Source organism: Carlito syrichta, unplaced genomic scaffold (assembly GCF_000164805.1).
Source record: "Carlito syrichta isolate Samal-C Ts95f unplaced genomic scaffold, Tarsius_syrichta-2.0.1 Scaffold289114, whole genome shotgun sequence".
Classification (NCBI taxonomy): domain Eukaryota; kingdom Metazoa; phylum Chordata; class Mammalia; order Primates; family Tarsiidae; genus Carlito; species Carlito syrichta.
Window position 1 is genome coordinate 28,029 of NW_007233210.1, and position 17,043 is coordinate 45,071.

Consider the following 17,043-nt stretch of genomic DNA (forward strand, 5'->3'; position numbering starts at 1 on the left):
CTTATCATTTTCCACCTTCTGACTCACTCACCTTTCTCCTGGCTATATATTCCCATCTGTCCCTGTCGTGTTCAGAAGTGAGGTCGGTCTCTCTTTCTCTGCTATTACCATACTCTATCCCTATTACAATAGCCTTGAATGGAATCTATCTTATCATTTTTAGCAAGTGTCTGTCGAATTTGTAACACCTTTAACCTTGCAAAAAAGTTGTCAAAAAGCCCAGCATGGACACTGGGGAAATGAAGAAGTGCTGATAATCTGATATTCAGGTCATCATCATGGCTAATTACAATGGATTTAGAGTCAGCCTGAGCAACTACTCCCATGGGAAAACTCATCTTGAATTATAAATCTTTGAACTATGGGAGGGACTTCAAAATGTATCCCTTGCTCAGCATGCAATTATCTTTTAGAAATAGGAAATATTCTGAAAGGACGTGTTCCAGAATGTAGTAGGATTCTAGACTTACCTTTTTCTTTGTGTTGTTCAACTGCCCTGTTTTAAAAATATGGTCGAGTCTTATTATTCACAGATTCCATCTATGCAAATTCTCCTACTTGCTAAAATGTATTTGTAACCCCTAAAATCAATACATGTGGTACTTTTGTGGTCATTCAGGGATGTGCACATGTATAACATAGTGAAGAACTTGGGAGTTGTCCAGTTTGCATGTTCCCAGCTGAGGTCTAGCAAAGTGACACTCTGCCTTCTTGTTTCAGCTCTCATGATGTAAACAAGTATCATTTCTTTGGTCTATTTAGAGCCACAGTCTTCACATTTTTATAGTTTGTGTGTGTGTGTGTGTGTGTGTGTGTGTGTGCTTGTGTATGTGATTTTTTGCTGTTTAGAAATGTCCCCACGCATGTTGTAGAAGTGCTGTCTTGTGTTACTAAGTACAAGAAGGCTGTGGTGTGCCGTATGTGTTAGAGAAGCTTAATTCAAGAAAGAGTTATAGTTGACCTTACGTTCAGTGCTAATAAATCAATGCATATTTAATAAGTTATCTTTAAAGAGAAACACATAAATAAGTATATGTATTGGCTGGTTGCCGGAAACGTTGAGATTATTCTTCAGGAAGCTAAGCCTGTATTTCCCCTAGGAGGAATGGTCCAGAACTAACTCAGAGTTCATGGTAATTTTTATAGACCATAACTACCACCAATAACAAGAATTGCCTCTGTATTCCTTCTGGATCGAGGGGAAAAGTCATTATTTTTGAAATGCAGGTTGCATGTAGAGGTGTAGTTCCATCTGGTGATGGAATTGAGAGGAAGGAAGAGGGCCCTAATTTTGACAGGGACTGGTTGCCCCAGGCTCTGAACTGAGTGTCTGTGTGCACCGTGTGATGATGCCATCACACCTTCCTGAGAGGTCAGCATGTTCATCTTTGTTTCCCAGGTAAGGAGGGAACCTCCAGAGGCTGACAGCTAGTAAGAGGCAGAGGCAGGACTTGGCCCACTGTTTGTCCTTAAAGTCGGAATTGACCATGAAAACAAGTATGTTCTCCTAGTTCATTTTACTGATGCGGAAAATGAAATAAAGAAACATTTTTCAGTTGAGTAGCTGGAGAAGCGTAGAATAAGCATTTTCCAGTCCCCATCCAATGTCATTTCTACCTCATCCAGACATGGAAGGAAAGTGGTCTTGACTAGGGATCTGGGTGGGCTCAGGGCATGTGGGTCACTGCCCAGGTGGTCCTAGCCATCTGCTTGCTTGGAATACCCACCCTCCAAGTTAGAGGTTACAATGTTTGTCAATTGAATAGTTGTCTCTCTCCTTGTACTTTCACCTCTGACGGAGACAGAGTCCTGTCACCATGAATGCAAGTGAATTCCGAAGGAGAGGGAAAGAGATGGTGGATTATGTGGCCAACTACATGGAAGGCATCGAGGGACGCCAGGTCTACCCTGATGTGAAGCCTGGTTACCTGCGGCCCCTGATCCCTGCTGCCGCGCCCCAGGAACCAGATACCTTTGAGGACATCATCAGCGACATCGAGAAGATAATCATGCCAGGCGTAAGTGTGTACCAAGGTCTAAGAACGGAGGGCTAATTCTAATGTAGCACCTACAGGGAACTGGGCAATTCTCATGTTTTATTTCAATGAATCCTCACCACCATCAGTTTGGAGAAAAAAAAAATGTTCATCATTTCTGTTTCACAGCTATGGAAACTGAGGCTCAGAGAGGTTAGGTGGGCCACCTTAGGTCACACAGCCAATAATGATGGAGCTAGGATTCCAACCCAGATCCTGTGGGTGCCAAGGGCAGTGAGTGCTCTTCCCCCAGGTCTCCTGAGACTCAATCTCTCCCTAGAGACGCCTGGTACATAGAGTGGTCATCAGAAGCTGATCAGAGGAAGCAAGCCTCCAGGGGTCCCTTTCCAATAAGTCAGTGGCTCCGAGTAAAGCACCCTTCTGCCGTGCTCACGTTTAGTGAGGGGCACATCTCACACATAAAATTAATGTTTTATTTACTTCGTTTGAGAGTGAACAGAGGATACTGGCTCCTCCAGAGACAGGCCCCCAAGGCGGGCCTCTCTTTCTGAAGCCAGTGATTCTCAGCACAGCATGTGGTGCACTGAGACCCAACCAAAAATAATTAGGACCGGTTGCTGTCCCCAACTCTCACTCAGAGGGGAGAGAGCACTGGCACTCAGAAAAACTTCACTTCAGCTTGATGCTTCCACAATAAGATTGCCAGGAATTAACCTAAAATCCTGTCCCTGAATGTGGCTCTGTGAATAGGCTGACCTAACTGTTCCTGTTTCTAGACCAGGGACATTTATAAGAGTGATCAGACCTGCCCTTTGATGCAACTAAGTTGATTTTGGCTGACAGTGTGCACAGTCCCGGCCTGGTGTCAGCTGCATTTGCCAATGGCCCCGTCACCCAGCATGTCTGTGGTCATAAGGTCTGAAAGAAACATACACGTGATATTCAGAGGAAGAGAAATCAACCAGCAAGATCTATCCCTTTATTTGCAGATGAAATGAGGCCCTGAGAAGGCAAGAGGTCAACCAAGATCACAGGCCACTGACCGTGGGGGGGGTCCAGGCCACAGGTTGTAACCTCAGTGACCAGTTCCTCAAGAGCAGAGCAGCTTTCTCACTGCAAGGCTCGTATTTCATCTTCCCCGGAGATTTTCACTTGGCATTTGCTCTTTGAGTGAAGAACAGGATTCTGGTTCTTGCCTAAAGGTTGTGCAAATACACTAAGCTGTGCAGCAGAAAACCCTTCCAGGGGAGGTGTGGTTAAATGTCAGGTGGAAGGGGAATACAGGAGACGGGAATTTGCTCTATGACATGAGGATGTTCACCGTGCAGAGATGAGCTGGGAAATGCACAGGCTCTGGGACAGGGTCCCTGGGTGAATCCCTGGTTGCTGACTGTTTTTACAAGAACACTGGGTAAGCATTCTGGTCATGTGCAGAGTGAGTGTGGGTTGATCCTTTGCAAACACTGCTGTGAATATTGGCGAAGGCCGGAGCAAAAGAGTCCATTCTCCGATCAAGGGTCACTTTTGTCCCCTGCTAGGTTTCCAGACACAGTAGGGAAGGGACAGAGGTGGGGGCCTGTGGGGCTTCCAGGAGCCTGAGGGAGCCTCAGGCCCAGGGTCACACTTACTGTGTTCAGCCTTTGTGGGCTCCTTCCTTCCTAGGAATTATGGAAGATTATACTTTACAAATGCATGGGCATAAGTATGAATGCATTAGCATTATAGATTTTTTTTAATACCAGAAAGCTCACTTTTTTCTCCTGATTTTAAAATAAATGCAAGCATGTTTCAGAGTCCCACAAATATTGTGGGCCCAGGCCTGCTGTGCTGAATGCTTCGTGAGGTCTGTGTGACTCCTCATGGCTTCAGCCTCATCCCCAACCTCCAGCCCCTGAACCCCCAAATCCCAACTGTGCTCTGGTTCTCCCTCCCTCCCTCCCTCCACACTCCCCCAGTCCTGACAGACCTGGAGGTGGCCATGGTTGTCAGGTACATCCTGCTGAATGCTCCTAGTCCTCAGTGAGCCCTCCTAGCCAGCTACCCTCAAAGTCACGGCCCCACAGGCCCCCACCTCTGTCCCTTCCCTATTGTGTCTGGAAACCTATCAAGGGACAAAAGCAACCCTTGATCATGCTATATCTCAGAAAATATATGCTCAATAACCAGAATTATCAAGAAGGAAATCTTTGCAACTTTGCCCAGGCTGTATAAAATGACAGTGTCTTAACTCAGCCTGCTGTAACAAAATATGCAGACTGGATAGTTTAAATAACAAACAGATCTTGCTCAAGGCATTGGGTTCAGGTGCAGATCCTGGTGTACAGACAGCCAGCCTCACATAATGGCGGGGAGGCCAGCTCTTTCTTCCCTCTAAAGAAGCCATCAGGAGGGCTCCATCCTCATGACACAATCACCTCCTCCCAAAAAGTCACCCTCATGACCTAATCACCTCCCAAACACCCCACCTCCTAATACCATCACTTTGGGAAGTAGGGTTCTAACATATGAGTTTTGGGGGGACACCAACATTCAGTCTATGGCAAACTGCATTGGCGATGAATCCTCAGCCATTGGGGATCCCAAGCCAGGCCTGGGACTCTGGATGTCCAGGAAAAACACCAGAGCACATGGATTTGATTTACCTGAGGGGGTGATGGAGCCCCATGCCTCAGTTGTCTGAGGTGACCCAGAAAATCCAAGTTGCTGCAAGACTTGCAGTCCAGGGCCCTTCCAACATGTGCAATGAAAATGGAGTCAAGTGAAGGGGGTGACAGGAAGCTGGGTTAAGTCTCTTCGTCACCAGTATGTGGTTGTGGCCCCGAGTGGGGTCTGAATGACAATCTCTAGTACCTTCTCCCTGCACTGGGGCCCAGGGGTTGTTGTAAGGGCTTTATTCTGTCTCCCACAGCAAGAATGCCATTGGCAAGGATAAATCAAAGAAGCAGAGATTGAGCTACCCTCTCTCCTCCCTTTCCTCCCTTGTCTTCTTTCCAAACCTGGAGGCATTAGCAGCTGCTCTCTCGTTGCTACTGCAGGACCCTCCCAGCCCAGCGAGGCTTGCTGAGCACAGATGGCCCTGCCCAGATGCGCACCGCCCCCTTGCCTCCTGATAGCTTGCTGCGGTCTTGCTGGTGCCCTGGCCCCTGCCACCCCTAGCCCCAAGTGTGCTGAATGGAGTTGTCACCATCCCTTATGTGTCTCCTCCCCGGTTCACCACGAGCTTTTCCTCTGTGCTTTGCCCAGAGTGTGGCACACGGCAGGTGTTTACTCCAGGTGGGCTGGAAAAGGGTGGGCGGCCCCCATCCAGGCAGCAGGGCAGGGGACAGCAATAAGGCTGAGGGACAGAGGAGGTGAGAGGTCTGCAGAACCCTGGAGAGCCTGGCTGGAGGGAATGGCTCACCCGGGAGAGCAAGGGACGGCGGGAAGACCAGAAGCATGTTTGGGCTTAACTGAAAATGCCATGAAAATGCCTCACAAATCAGATTCTTGGTTGGCTTGCTTTCTTTCTCTTTTTCTCTCCTCCTCCTCCTCCTCTTCCTTCCTCTTCGTCTTCTTTCTTTCTCTCTTCCTTTCCCTCTTTCTATTTAGACTTTATTCTTCATCGCATTTTTAGGAAAACTGTGCTTTGAGCACAGAGGTTGGCCTCAGGGGCAGTACCTTCACTGATGACAGCACCTGTCAAGAACATAAAACATGGTGTGGTTTTTAGAGACTGCCTTTGCTACAGCACACAATGATGATGTTTCTCTCTATTTTAGAAATATAACTATTCCCCGAACCGCAAATATGTCCCACTATCAAAGAAGGGAGTCCGTTTAAAGTGGAGACGGTGCAGTGACATGTAAATACTACATTTAACAGGAGGGAGGTCCCAGGTGACCGACACTTGGGGAACTGCAATAAACCAAGGCCACTCTGGGTGCCTCTGAGTCCTGAGTCCTCAGCTCTCATGGGCCTGTGCACCGTCGCACCTGAGTAACTGTCCCGTCCTCCTGCACAGGTGACCCACTGGCACAGTCCCTATTTCTTTGCCTACTTCCCCACGGCCAGCTCGTACCCAGCCATGCTCGCAGACATGCTGTGCGGAGCCATCGGCTGCATCGGCTTCTCCTGGGTGAGTGTTTGGTGATCCTGGGGCGGCGGGGGTTCCTGCAGTGGTGGGATTCCTGCATGGGAATGTGGTACCTGTACTCACAGGGCCCCGCACAGATGGCTGTTCCACCTGTGGGCAGCAGGGGCACGGCTGCAGGGAGGAGAGGAGGGCACAGTCCAGAAAAGGGGCCTCAGAGGGAATGGAGATGCAGAACAGAGAAAGGCCTCACAGCTCAGAGCCAGTTCTGCACAGTGGTGTGTTAGAAGCACCTGGGGTGAATTGCGATCACAGTGCAACGCCCCAGAATTTCCACAACTTGAGTCTGGGAATCTGCATTTCCCCAAGCAGACCAGAGGATTTCTATACACTTCAAAGCTTGAGAACACAACTGCCCTGTCTCATTCCATCTGTTCTCAGCCAGGGCTGCTGTCCCAGAGAGGCCCTACCTAGCCCATCAGATATGCTGAGCACCACAGAGCAGGGGTCTTCAGAAATGGGTCTGGCTCCTGCCTCCACAACACCAGTCTCGCCCTATCAGGGGTGCAGTGCCTAGAAAGATCCCTGCTTAGAAAAATGGCAGGCAGGGCTGGCTTTACCTGTGTTCTCTGCTCCAGGCACAGCCCTGCTGGCAAGACCCCTTCCTCTCAAATGCAGAGAGCTCGGAAGTAGAGCCACCCACTGACAGTCAGGGGTCCCAGGGCTTCCCACACTGCGGGGAATTCTTCAGAAGCCAGGGTCAGCCCTTGGTCTTCCAGATCCAGATTGTTGTCTTTGTCAGTGCTGTGGAGCCAGGTGGGCTTACTGGTGTTGGCCCATGCCACGTGAGATGCATCAAGGAGATGGTGGTTTTGAATCACAGCCTCAAGCTGCAGCTGCCCTGCTTCACCTGCCTGCTCTTGCTCTCCTTTAGGCTGGGGTGTCAGGGGTTGCTGAGTGACAGGGCATCGCAGGCCCCATAGGCAGGGCTGAAGAGGCCATCCCTGGCCCCTGGCACAGCATCTGTGCTGCTTCTCTGCCAGGCGCCAGGGGCCTCCCTCTCCACTGGGCAAAGCTGGCGTGAGCATGGGCAGTGCAGCCTGGGCTGGTCTTTCTCCTAAAGGGCATTTTCTCATTGGATATCGTATTGGATTTCATTTAGCACTGATGGTGTGGATCCATTCTGTTCCTGCAGGGTGACTTGCCATCAGTCTCCATTGTATCTTGTCATTCTAGGCCAGCCTGATCCATCTTGGATCAGAAAGATCCCTGCTTAGAAAAATGGCACCCCTTGGAGGGGGTGCCTTGCTTTCTCTCAGGCTGATACCTGCGGCTCCCAACAGGAAGTGCAGGTTTCTGATTGAGCTGGGCTTAGCCGGGATGGGAAGGCCCAGATGGAAGGGGCTAATCAGGAGGAAGGAAGAGCTCCTTCGCGTACTCTTCCAGGCATCACAGTACTGGTGATCACATCTCAGCACCAGAGCATCTCTGAGTTCCACACTGGGCCCTTTGTATGGAGACCTGTATGAAGGCGGGGGCTCAATCTTCTTTGATGGGGCCCAAGGCCAGCCTGCCACCTCCTGTGTGCAAAAAGAGGGGAGGGCCCATGAGCAAAGTCATAATGCCAGAGTTTAAAAGACAAGATCAATGGCGGCACCCAGGACGCCCAAAGGATGAAGGCCACTAGAGCTGGCTTCTTCAAATCGGCCCAGTGCTCATTCCCTTCACTTGTGACTATGGAGGACAGTCCACCAGTGGGATTTCTAGATCTTTCTGTTACTAAACAAATGATTACACAAGCAAGTCTGCAGTGCCCGCACAGCAAGTCACAGTGGAGTAAGGCTTATCATGGTGGTCTGTGTGTTCCTCCCAACCCTTCTTCTTGAGTGAGTCTGGGCCAAACACATGAGTGAAACTGTTTCAGCATTTGAATCACAGCTGAGACTGGGCGATTGTAATCTGGATTTAGTGGGAAGTTAAACTCTATGTGATTGGATTGGTCTCACCCAGATAATCGACAAACTCCTCCCACTACCCCTTCCCAAGTTCTTAAGCACATCAGCAAAGACACTTTTTCCCTGTAAAGGAAGCGATCACAGGTTCTAGGGATCAAGTCCTGGAATCTTTGGGGGTGTGGTGCATTTATTCTGCCTATCACACCTAGTGTGCATCCAAGTCACGGAGATAACATGTGACAATGCCAATCCCTAGACTTTAGAGATGCAAATTCCACAGGTCCTGGGTGGACCCAGGAATAAGATTTTACAATGCCTGGCCCTTGGCTAATCCCTTCCCTGCCTGTGACAGGCCGCAAGCCCGGCGTGCACAGAGCTGGAGACCGTGATGATGGACTGGCTTGGGAAGATGCTGGAGCTGCCTGAGTCGTTTCTGGCTGGGAACACCGGAGACGGGGGAGGAGTGATCCAGGTAAGGTGGGAGGGGCAGGAAGGCAGCCTCCAGGAGGCACGGACTCCACACAGGACCCACTGCATGTGGGGAAGGAGGTGCCTGGTTTTCTTGCTGGTCCTTGGATTTCGCCTGGAGAATAAGCAAAGCTGAGTTCTCAGGACACCCCAGGTCTTGGGGTCTGTAGGATCTGGATTAGGATCCCAGTGCTGTCCCTCACTTGTGGAGGCAGGGCACTCACTTCTCCAGGTCTCTCGTTACGGTCGATAGAGTAGTGGCTGTCACATGGCAGGTATGTAGAAATAACAACAGCAGCTAGCTCGTGTGTTGGGTTCCCATTGCCAGCCATTGTGCCTAAGCATTTTCCAGACAGTATCTCACTTAATTCTCACAACGACACTATGCATTTTCATACCCCCTTTTACAGGTGAGGAAACTGAGCTCCAGGACATTAGGTAACTTTGTCCATTGACTCTCAGCTGGAATGCTGTAGACCCTGTTTCTGTGTGGCTCAGAATCTGCACGAGGAAAGCACACAGCTATTCAGTGCCTCAGAGGCTATAAATGCTACTTGTCTCTAAGCCAAGCGTTCACCTGAAGACGCTGCTGCTTCAAGGCCCCAACTGAACTCATTCTCCTTGTTCAACATGTGTCTGTGGAGAGCGACCAACTGCCAGAGCTTATACCAGGGAATGAGGCAGACACAGATGACAGCTGAGATTCCACTGGTATGGCAGGACAGATGCCACTGGGACAACAAATGGACTTGGTGCATTTTTTCCCTCTAATTTCCTAGCATGGAAGATGAACTAAATTGAACGTACTACTCTCTCTTCCATCATTTTTTTTCACATCAAGAACATAATAGTAACATTGAGAAAGCATTTTAACTTTGGAAGAAAGGGAGTTCCTTCTCAGATATTGTCTTCTGTAAGGTTCTGAGAATTGTTTAAGGCCCATTCAGCCGGTGAGAATACTGAGGCACAGATTGGAGAAGGCCTTTGTGTAAGATCACATGGCTGGGATAGCCAAACTAAATTAGGACACAAGTCTCCCAACTTCCAGTACAAAGACAACACAAGACGAGGAGTTCTCAACTTTCCTCTAATCGTTTTCTGTTGCTGCTGTGAAAATTTTCAGTGGCTTTAAACAATACAACTTTATTACCTTGCAGTTCAGTAGGTCAGATGTCTGACCTGGGTCTTATTGGGCTAAAACCAAAGATGACACCTTGGAAGCTCCGAGAGAGAATCCATTTTCTTGCCTCTTCCAGCTTCTAGAGGCTTCGGGAATTCCTTGTCCCATGTCCCCCACCTCCGTCTTCAAAGCCAGCTGTGTTTCATCTCTCTGACTTTTCTTTCATGGTTCCATCTCCCTCCGACCACCGATGAGAATGTAGGTCTCCATTTCTTTTTTTTTTTTTTTTGAGTTGGGGTCTCACTCTGTCACCCAGACTGGAGTGCACTGGCCACTCCTGGCCACTGCAGCCTTGACCCGCGGGGCTCCAGTAATTCTTCCACCTCAGCCTTCCAAGTAACTGGAACTACAGGTGTGCGCTACCACGCCCGGCTAATTTTTTATTTTATTGTAGAGATGAGGTCTCGCCAAGTTGCCCAGGCAGGTCTCCAACCCGCGGGTTCAGGCAATCCACTCACCTCAGCCTCCCTGGGATTACAGACTGAGCCCGGCTGGGTCTCCATTTCTTAGGATCCATGGGAATGGATTGGTCCCACCCAGATAATCTGAGATAAACTCCTCCCACTACCCCCCCAAGTTCTTAAGCGCATCAGCGAACACACTTTTTCCCTGTAAAGGAAGTGATCACAGGTTCTAGGGATCAAGCCCTGGAATCTTTGGGGGTGTGGTGCATTATTCGGCCTATCACACCCAGTGTGCATCCAAGCCACAGAGAGAACATGGGACAATGCCGGTCCCTAGACTTTTAGAGATGCAAATTCAACGGGTCCTGGGTGGACCCAGGAATAAGAACTCTAACTCATTTTGATGATGGCTATCTGACTATAAGATCCCCGAACAGGTTACACGCTGTGATCGATGGCTGCCTTCTCTGTGACCCACAGGTTCCGTGTGCTCCTCACATTCTCTGGTTATCTCACCCTCTATCAGACATTAGTGATTCTGAGTGGAGAGCTGATGAAAACAAGATGTTAGCTATGCCGTAAGCAAAGCTTCTATATAACTGTGAACTGAACTTTTCAACATGGCAGCAACAATGATCTAGCAAAAGCAATATGCTTCAGCTTCCCAAGACTGAGGGTATGCAACTGGTGAAGCCTCCTTGGCCAAGATCACAGCAAAGATAAGACTGTCACAAGTATCCCTCCAGCTCAAGGGTTGCCACACACTGTCCCCAGGCAATACCCAATCTGCTGTGTTTTGCGACTTTCTAGTCTCTGAACATCAGTCCCGATTGTCCAGGGAACGCCATTGCTATCCTTGTCTGCCAAGAGCATAGCCTGAGTGTCCACAGGGCAAAGGACACAGTGGTCAGGGAGCCAGAATAGTGGTGTGACCCACAGGGGCTGTGGTCTTGAGTTCTGTTCGACTCCATTCCTGGCTCCGACTCTTCACAACAGAACTGGGTGCTAGAGGCAGACTGACTTTCTTAGAGTTCCATGCATTTTGCCTGGTTCCACTTCCCCATCTGTTCCCTTCATTTTGGCCCTCAAGCATTTGGTAAGACCCACCAGTCCAAGGTCAGCTCTATCTTCATCATGGGAGAGTTTTTTCTACTGTGTCTTAGTTTTTCGGCCCCACTTCTACTGTTTTCCAGGTGCTGCAATATTCCACAGATTGGGTGCCTCTTCCATGATTTTCCACTTTCTTTGGATATTTTTCATATTTGTCATTGTCTCCTCTATATTTTGGGTAATTTCTCATAGTTTTCTCTGCATTGTTTCAATTTCTACACTGTCGATTTATTGCCTCCAATGACAATCTTGTTTCTATCATTCCACTGTAAAAAATTATCTTCCCCTTTATACTTATGAAAACTAGACATTATAAAAATGTAAAAAACACAGGAACTATTTTGGGTATACTTCCCCCAGTGTAACTTCAACATCTGCATGTGAATATAAGTATATATAAGCAGCATTGAGATGATGCCATACATACAGATTTCCTGCACGGTACTTTACCATTTTATTGTGAGAAATTTTATTCCCCATTGTTTAAACATTCTTTAAGAAAATTATTAGTATGTGATCTTCTATGATGTGTCAATTTATGTAAATGATACACCTAAGATATTTATGTTATAGCCAATTTTTCACTTTCTATGACATACATAATACCCAGTTATTAGCTCACAGTTCTAGAGGTCAGAAATCTGGCATGGGTTGACTGTCTTCTCAGCTGAGGAAATCATGAACTGAAGTCATGATATTGGCCAGTCTGAGTTCTCACTGAGAGGAAATCTGCCTTGAAGTTCACTCTCCTTGTTAGCAGAATTCAGCTCAGTGCAGTTTGAGGACTGAGCCCCCATTTTCTTTCTGTGTATCAGCAGGGTCTACACTTAGTTCCTAGAGGTTCCTGCATTCTTTCCACGTGGTCCTCTCTAACTTTCAGTCAGCAGTAGTATGTCAGATTCTCCTAGGGCTTTGAATCTCTCCTGACTTTTCACTATATAAATAACATTTCTTTAGGATAAAGTATAACAATCTTCCAAAATGAACAGCTTCTTCCTGGGGCCCTCCTGGCTGTGTCTATATTCAGCACTCATGCTCTACTCTAGATCGAAATGGAACAAAAAATGGAGCATTTCTAGGACACTGGATCTTACAATGAGAACAATTTCATATTCAGTTCTTTCAGCAGTCCAAGCTGGTGATGACTCTAATCTGATATTTCCCAAAGAATCTTATGAATATTTTGTAATCTGAGGTATGTCTATTATAATAATAACTACTTTTTATTGAGTACCTGCTATGAACTTGGCTATGTTTCAGCCTATATCTTGTGCTTTTTGTTATCATGTTCACCCTCAAAATAGATATGAGGATTAACTGCATTTTTTTATTTTTTTAAATTTGAAAGATGTGGGGTACAATTCAGGGTTAGATATACAAATGTTCATTATGCAGGTATCCTTGTTGATGGGGTGTGCCCCTCCCTCCCCTGGCAGTTTCCCTCAACTATCAATCCTACCCCCCTCCCTGGCAGTTTCCCCCTACTGCCAATCCCTTTCTTATAGTATTATGATAATTGTTCAAGGTCCGCTTATGAGTGAGAACATAACTACATTATTAACAATCTTTCTGGTGAAGAAATTGAGGCCCAGAAAGTTAGGATAGCGGCATGTTCAGAGGCAAAAGCTAATTAGAGACAAGCCTAGAACTAAAGAGAACTAGAGCACACAACCAGAGTATTATACCAGCTCATTTCCGACCGTTTGTTTGGGTTAGTGTCCAGAGGTATGCATGCTACACGGGTTAATTTTCTTTCCAATAATGACAACCCCATTTCTGAGAGACAATGGAAGTCCTAGCATTTGGTTAGAAATAATTCTGGCATTTCAGCACAGGCTTCAACACAATCTCCCTTTGAGCCCCTTTCTGGGTGAAAGCAAGCACAGGGGTCTGCTTGGAGTCAGCCGGAAGCTTGCCCTTCCCAGCTGACAAGGGTGATTGTCTGTAATTGACGAGGCCCCAAAGAGCACCTGAGCCTGGTGACAGCCCGTGAGCCAGCCTGCCTTATCGATCTCCTCAGAGCTGTAATCACAGCTGTAGGGCATCAGTGCAGGATGGGTGTCTGAGTCAAACGGCAATCTTCATTGTGAGGCTGTACAAACATGGGCTGTGAAAATGGTCTCTTAATTGGGTTTAAATGCTCTTGCGGAAGGAAAGCCAGCTTCTCGCTGCGTGTGGATGACACGTGAAGAAAGATGAAAGGACACTTCTGCGCATGCATCAGCAGCCCAGGGCATCAGATCTCACTAGCCTCCCCTTCTGCCGCTGGAGTGGCCTTGCTATGGCAACCTCTGTCTGCTGCCCATGACTCACACAAAGCCACTGTTCCTGCTCTCTATCACAACATCACCCTCCCCGCTCCTCCCTCAGTGAAGACCCACAGCCAACAAAAGGCAGAAGGGTCCATTTGACTTCATACTCAAGTGTACCAGAGTAGGGATCCCCAATCCTTGGGCCACAGACCAGTACCCGTCTGTGGCCCGTTAGGACCTGGGCAACACAGCAAGTAAGTGGCAGGTGAGCAGAGCTCCGTCTGCTGTCACATTAGCAGCGGCATTAGAGTCCTATGGGGCGAGAATCCCACTGTGAACTGTACATGTAAGGGATCTAGGTTGTATGCTCCTTATGAGAATTTTTTTTTTTTTTGAGTCGGAGTCTCTGTTGCCCAGGCTGGAGTGCAGCGACATGCTCATGGCCACCCTGGTGTTGACGTGCTGGGCTCCGGTGATCCTTCTGCTTCAGCTTTCCAAGTAGCTGGAACTCCAGGTGTGTGCTACCATACCTGGGCAATTTATTTTTATTTATTTATTTTTTTTTTATTGTAGAGACACGGTCTCACCAAGTTGCCCAGGTGGGTCTTGAACCCATGGGCTCAAGCAATCCACTCACCTCGGCCTCCCAAAGTGCTGAAATTACAGGCTGAGCCACCAAGCCTGCCCCCTTATGAGAATTTAATGCCTGATGATCCTCATCCTCCCAGCCACGCCGTCTGTGGAAAAATTGTCTTCCATGAAACCGATTCCTGATGCCAAAAAGGTTGGGGACTGCCTGGGAGCTGTGGCATTCTGGACACCCTACTGTCAATTTACTTCCTTGGACTTGTTAAGAATTACTTTCTGTTCACTTAAGGAAGGGAATTTTCTTTTAGGACATGGACAGAGCCCAAAGAAAAACCCTCAATGAATTGACATGGTGATTCAAAGCATTTCATTAGAACATGATTCAGAGGATGAACATTTGTGATCCAAGACTTCAAAGTGAGGTTAGAGTTTAGATGGAGAAGCTGCAGTCTCACCTGAGTGCTACGAAGGAGAATGGAGTTGTGCCTTCCAGTAGGCGTTTTGTGCAACATTTCCAGTGAGAATGGATGTACCCATGACACACAAAATGCGTGTGGGGGTTGGGAATACAGAAGAAAATACACCATGCAGGAACAGGGTCGGGGTGTATGGGAAAAGTGTAAAATGCAGTGCCTGCCCTCGGGGGGATTGAATTTGGGATGGCTGACTTAACTCTGCCAGCCAAGTTTCTTTCTTTCTTTTTTTTCCGAAGTGGTGATGCCATTTTATACTTGACCAAGCAACATGTGGACATTTTACTTGCTCCACATTGTCTTCAAATTTGGCCTTGTCAATGGCTTTGATTTTAATCATGGTTGTAGGTGGGAAATTATTTTTTCAATTTTCACTTTCTTTTTCCCCCCTTAACTAGAGATGGGGTCTTGCTATGTTGCTCAGGCTTGTCTCAAACTTCTGGCCTCTGGTGATCCTCTTGCCTCAGCCTCCCTAGTAGCTGGGGTTACAGGCAAAAGCCACCATGCCTGCCGGCTCATAACAATACAGCCTGGAGGAAAGGAGTTTCCCCTTTTTAGATGCTACATTAAGAGGACTGTTTATCTATATATCTGAACTCATGCACAGTACCACGGAAACACGAATAAATGTAATTATCTTTTGATGTTAACTACCTCCCCAGAGGATTTGAGCTAGCTCTAAAAAACACATAGAAGTAGTGGAAATGTAAAATCAAAGTGAGAAATCTGGATCAATGAAGAGAAGATAAAATTTTACTGAGAGAGGTGAGCATTTCTACTTAATTAACTTACATATTACTTTGTAAAACTCTGTAGTCTTATAAACCTCTTTTATAGTCAACAAGAAGCTGCCTTCTTTTATTTGTCCTTTCTAATGTTAATGCTGGTCAGTGGGTGGCTTTCTTCAAGGATTTCCATAAAAAGAAATATGCCCAGGGCACCTGCCCTTCCTTGGCCCACAATACCTTGGAAAGAGCTGATGTAGGTGTGCTTCTAACGGTGCCTCTCCCTGGCTGCTGATTTGGGCACATTTGAGCAGCTCTTTGCTACTTTGCTTAAGTAAGTTGTTGGCATTCATTTGCTAGGGCTACCATACCAAATACAAGAGGGGGGGTGGATTAAACAGCTGAAATTTATTTTGCTGAGACCATTCTCTTTGGCTTGCAGATGGCTGCCGTTTCCTTGAGTTCTTACACGGTCTTCCCTCCATGAGTGCACATGTTGGGTGTTTCAGATCCCTTTTCTTATCAGGATTCCAGTCAGAACAGATTAGGGCCCAGCCATGTGACCTCACTTTATCTTAATCACCTCTTTAAAGACTCCAATACAGTCACATTCTGAAGTTCTCGAAGGTTAAGGATTCACCATGTGAATTTGAGGGGGGACACCATTCAGCCAATAACATTAGGGATTACAAGAAATCCTATAAGGCATGTCAAGGAAAATGCACCCCCGTTTTATAAACAAATACAAATCACTCTAAGTGGATATGAACACAGAGCTGGGCTTGGATGCCAGGGGCCCGGGCCATTCTCCTCCTCTGATGGAGCTAGGAATAGTTCTCCTGGACCAGACCATGAGAAGTCCACAGGACGACACCCGGAAAGCTGCTCTCACAATACCTGATGTGCACAAATGCTCAGAAATGTTAGCCATTACTCTTATAGAAGGTAGACCCTGCAATGTCAAACTAGTACTGAGAGCTAAAGTGGCCGTCTCAGGTGTTCACAGGTATTAGTTTTTTCTTGTTTGCCATTTCAGAAGCATATTTTAAGAAAAAATATGAACATAAAATAATGTATCCCAACAGTTTAGATACAGATTCCTTTGCTATGCTTTGAATTTCCTTTGAACCTTTCTCTTGGATTTAGGGAAGTGCCAGTGAAGCTACCCTTGTGGCCCTGCTGGCCGCTCGAACCAAAGTGACCAGTCGGCTGCAGGCAGCCTCCCCAGAGCTGACGCAGGCCAGCATCATGGAGAAGCTGGTAGCCTACTCATCCGATCAGGTGAGTGTGTAGGGGAGTGTTAGTCACAAGTCCTGCCAAAACTTTCAGATCTAGATGTTTCATTTTATGTCAACTCTAAACAAAACAAACACATACAGCATTCTTTCCAATCTAATAATAGTTCCTTTGGTATCACTAAGATAGAGACCTGAGCTAAAGGGAGGAGTGAATTCCCAGGTGGGAACAGGGTAGCACAAGATGAAAAGAAAATAAACGTGCTGGCGATCACCATGACCAGCAGCGGTTCGTGTTGGGATGATCTGGCCTGCTTCAAAAGTGGCATTATGGACTGGTTGGATGTGGGCATCCAAGATCTGGGCTCCTGTTCCAGCTCTGCTATTCTAAGTTTTGTGACCTCAGGCCCTTGGCCAGGTCAAGCAAGAGACAGTGATGGTGAAGGCTGCTGGGCAGAAGGCGATGGCTTTAATGAGAGCTGCCCTTCCTGAGAGTTGCTGAGGGAGGATGGGTCTGCCAGCAGTACCTCATTGTTGGTTTTTATTTCCCAGACATGATTTGCTGAGCTTGGCCACCAGGCTGTCCA

At 47.4% G+C, this 17,043-nt stretch overlaps 1 protein-coding gene across 1 annotated transcript in view; it reads left to right on the forward strand.

Annotated features, from left to right (window-relative positions):
• Positions 1-1,784: 1,784 nt before the first annotated feature.
• The window catches only part of DDC (dopa decarboxylase), a gene marked incomplete at its 3' end in the record, with an annotated part of 38,747 nt that continues 23,488 nt past the window's right edge, over positions 1,785-17,043 (forward strand). Inside the window, exons 1-4 of the mRNA XM_021710470.1 lie at positions 1,785-2,018; positions 5,998-6,111; positions 8,374-8,493; positions 16,368-16,502. Coding sequence (XP_021566145.1) covers positions 1,818-2,018; positions 5,998-6,111; positions 8,374-8,493; positions 16,368-16,502 — 570 coding nt within the window. The remainder of the gene's footprint in view (positions 2,019-5,997; positions 6,112-8,373; positions 8,494-16,367; positions 16,503-17,043) is intronic.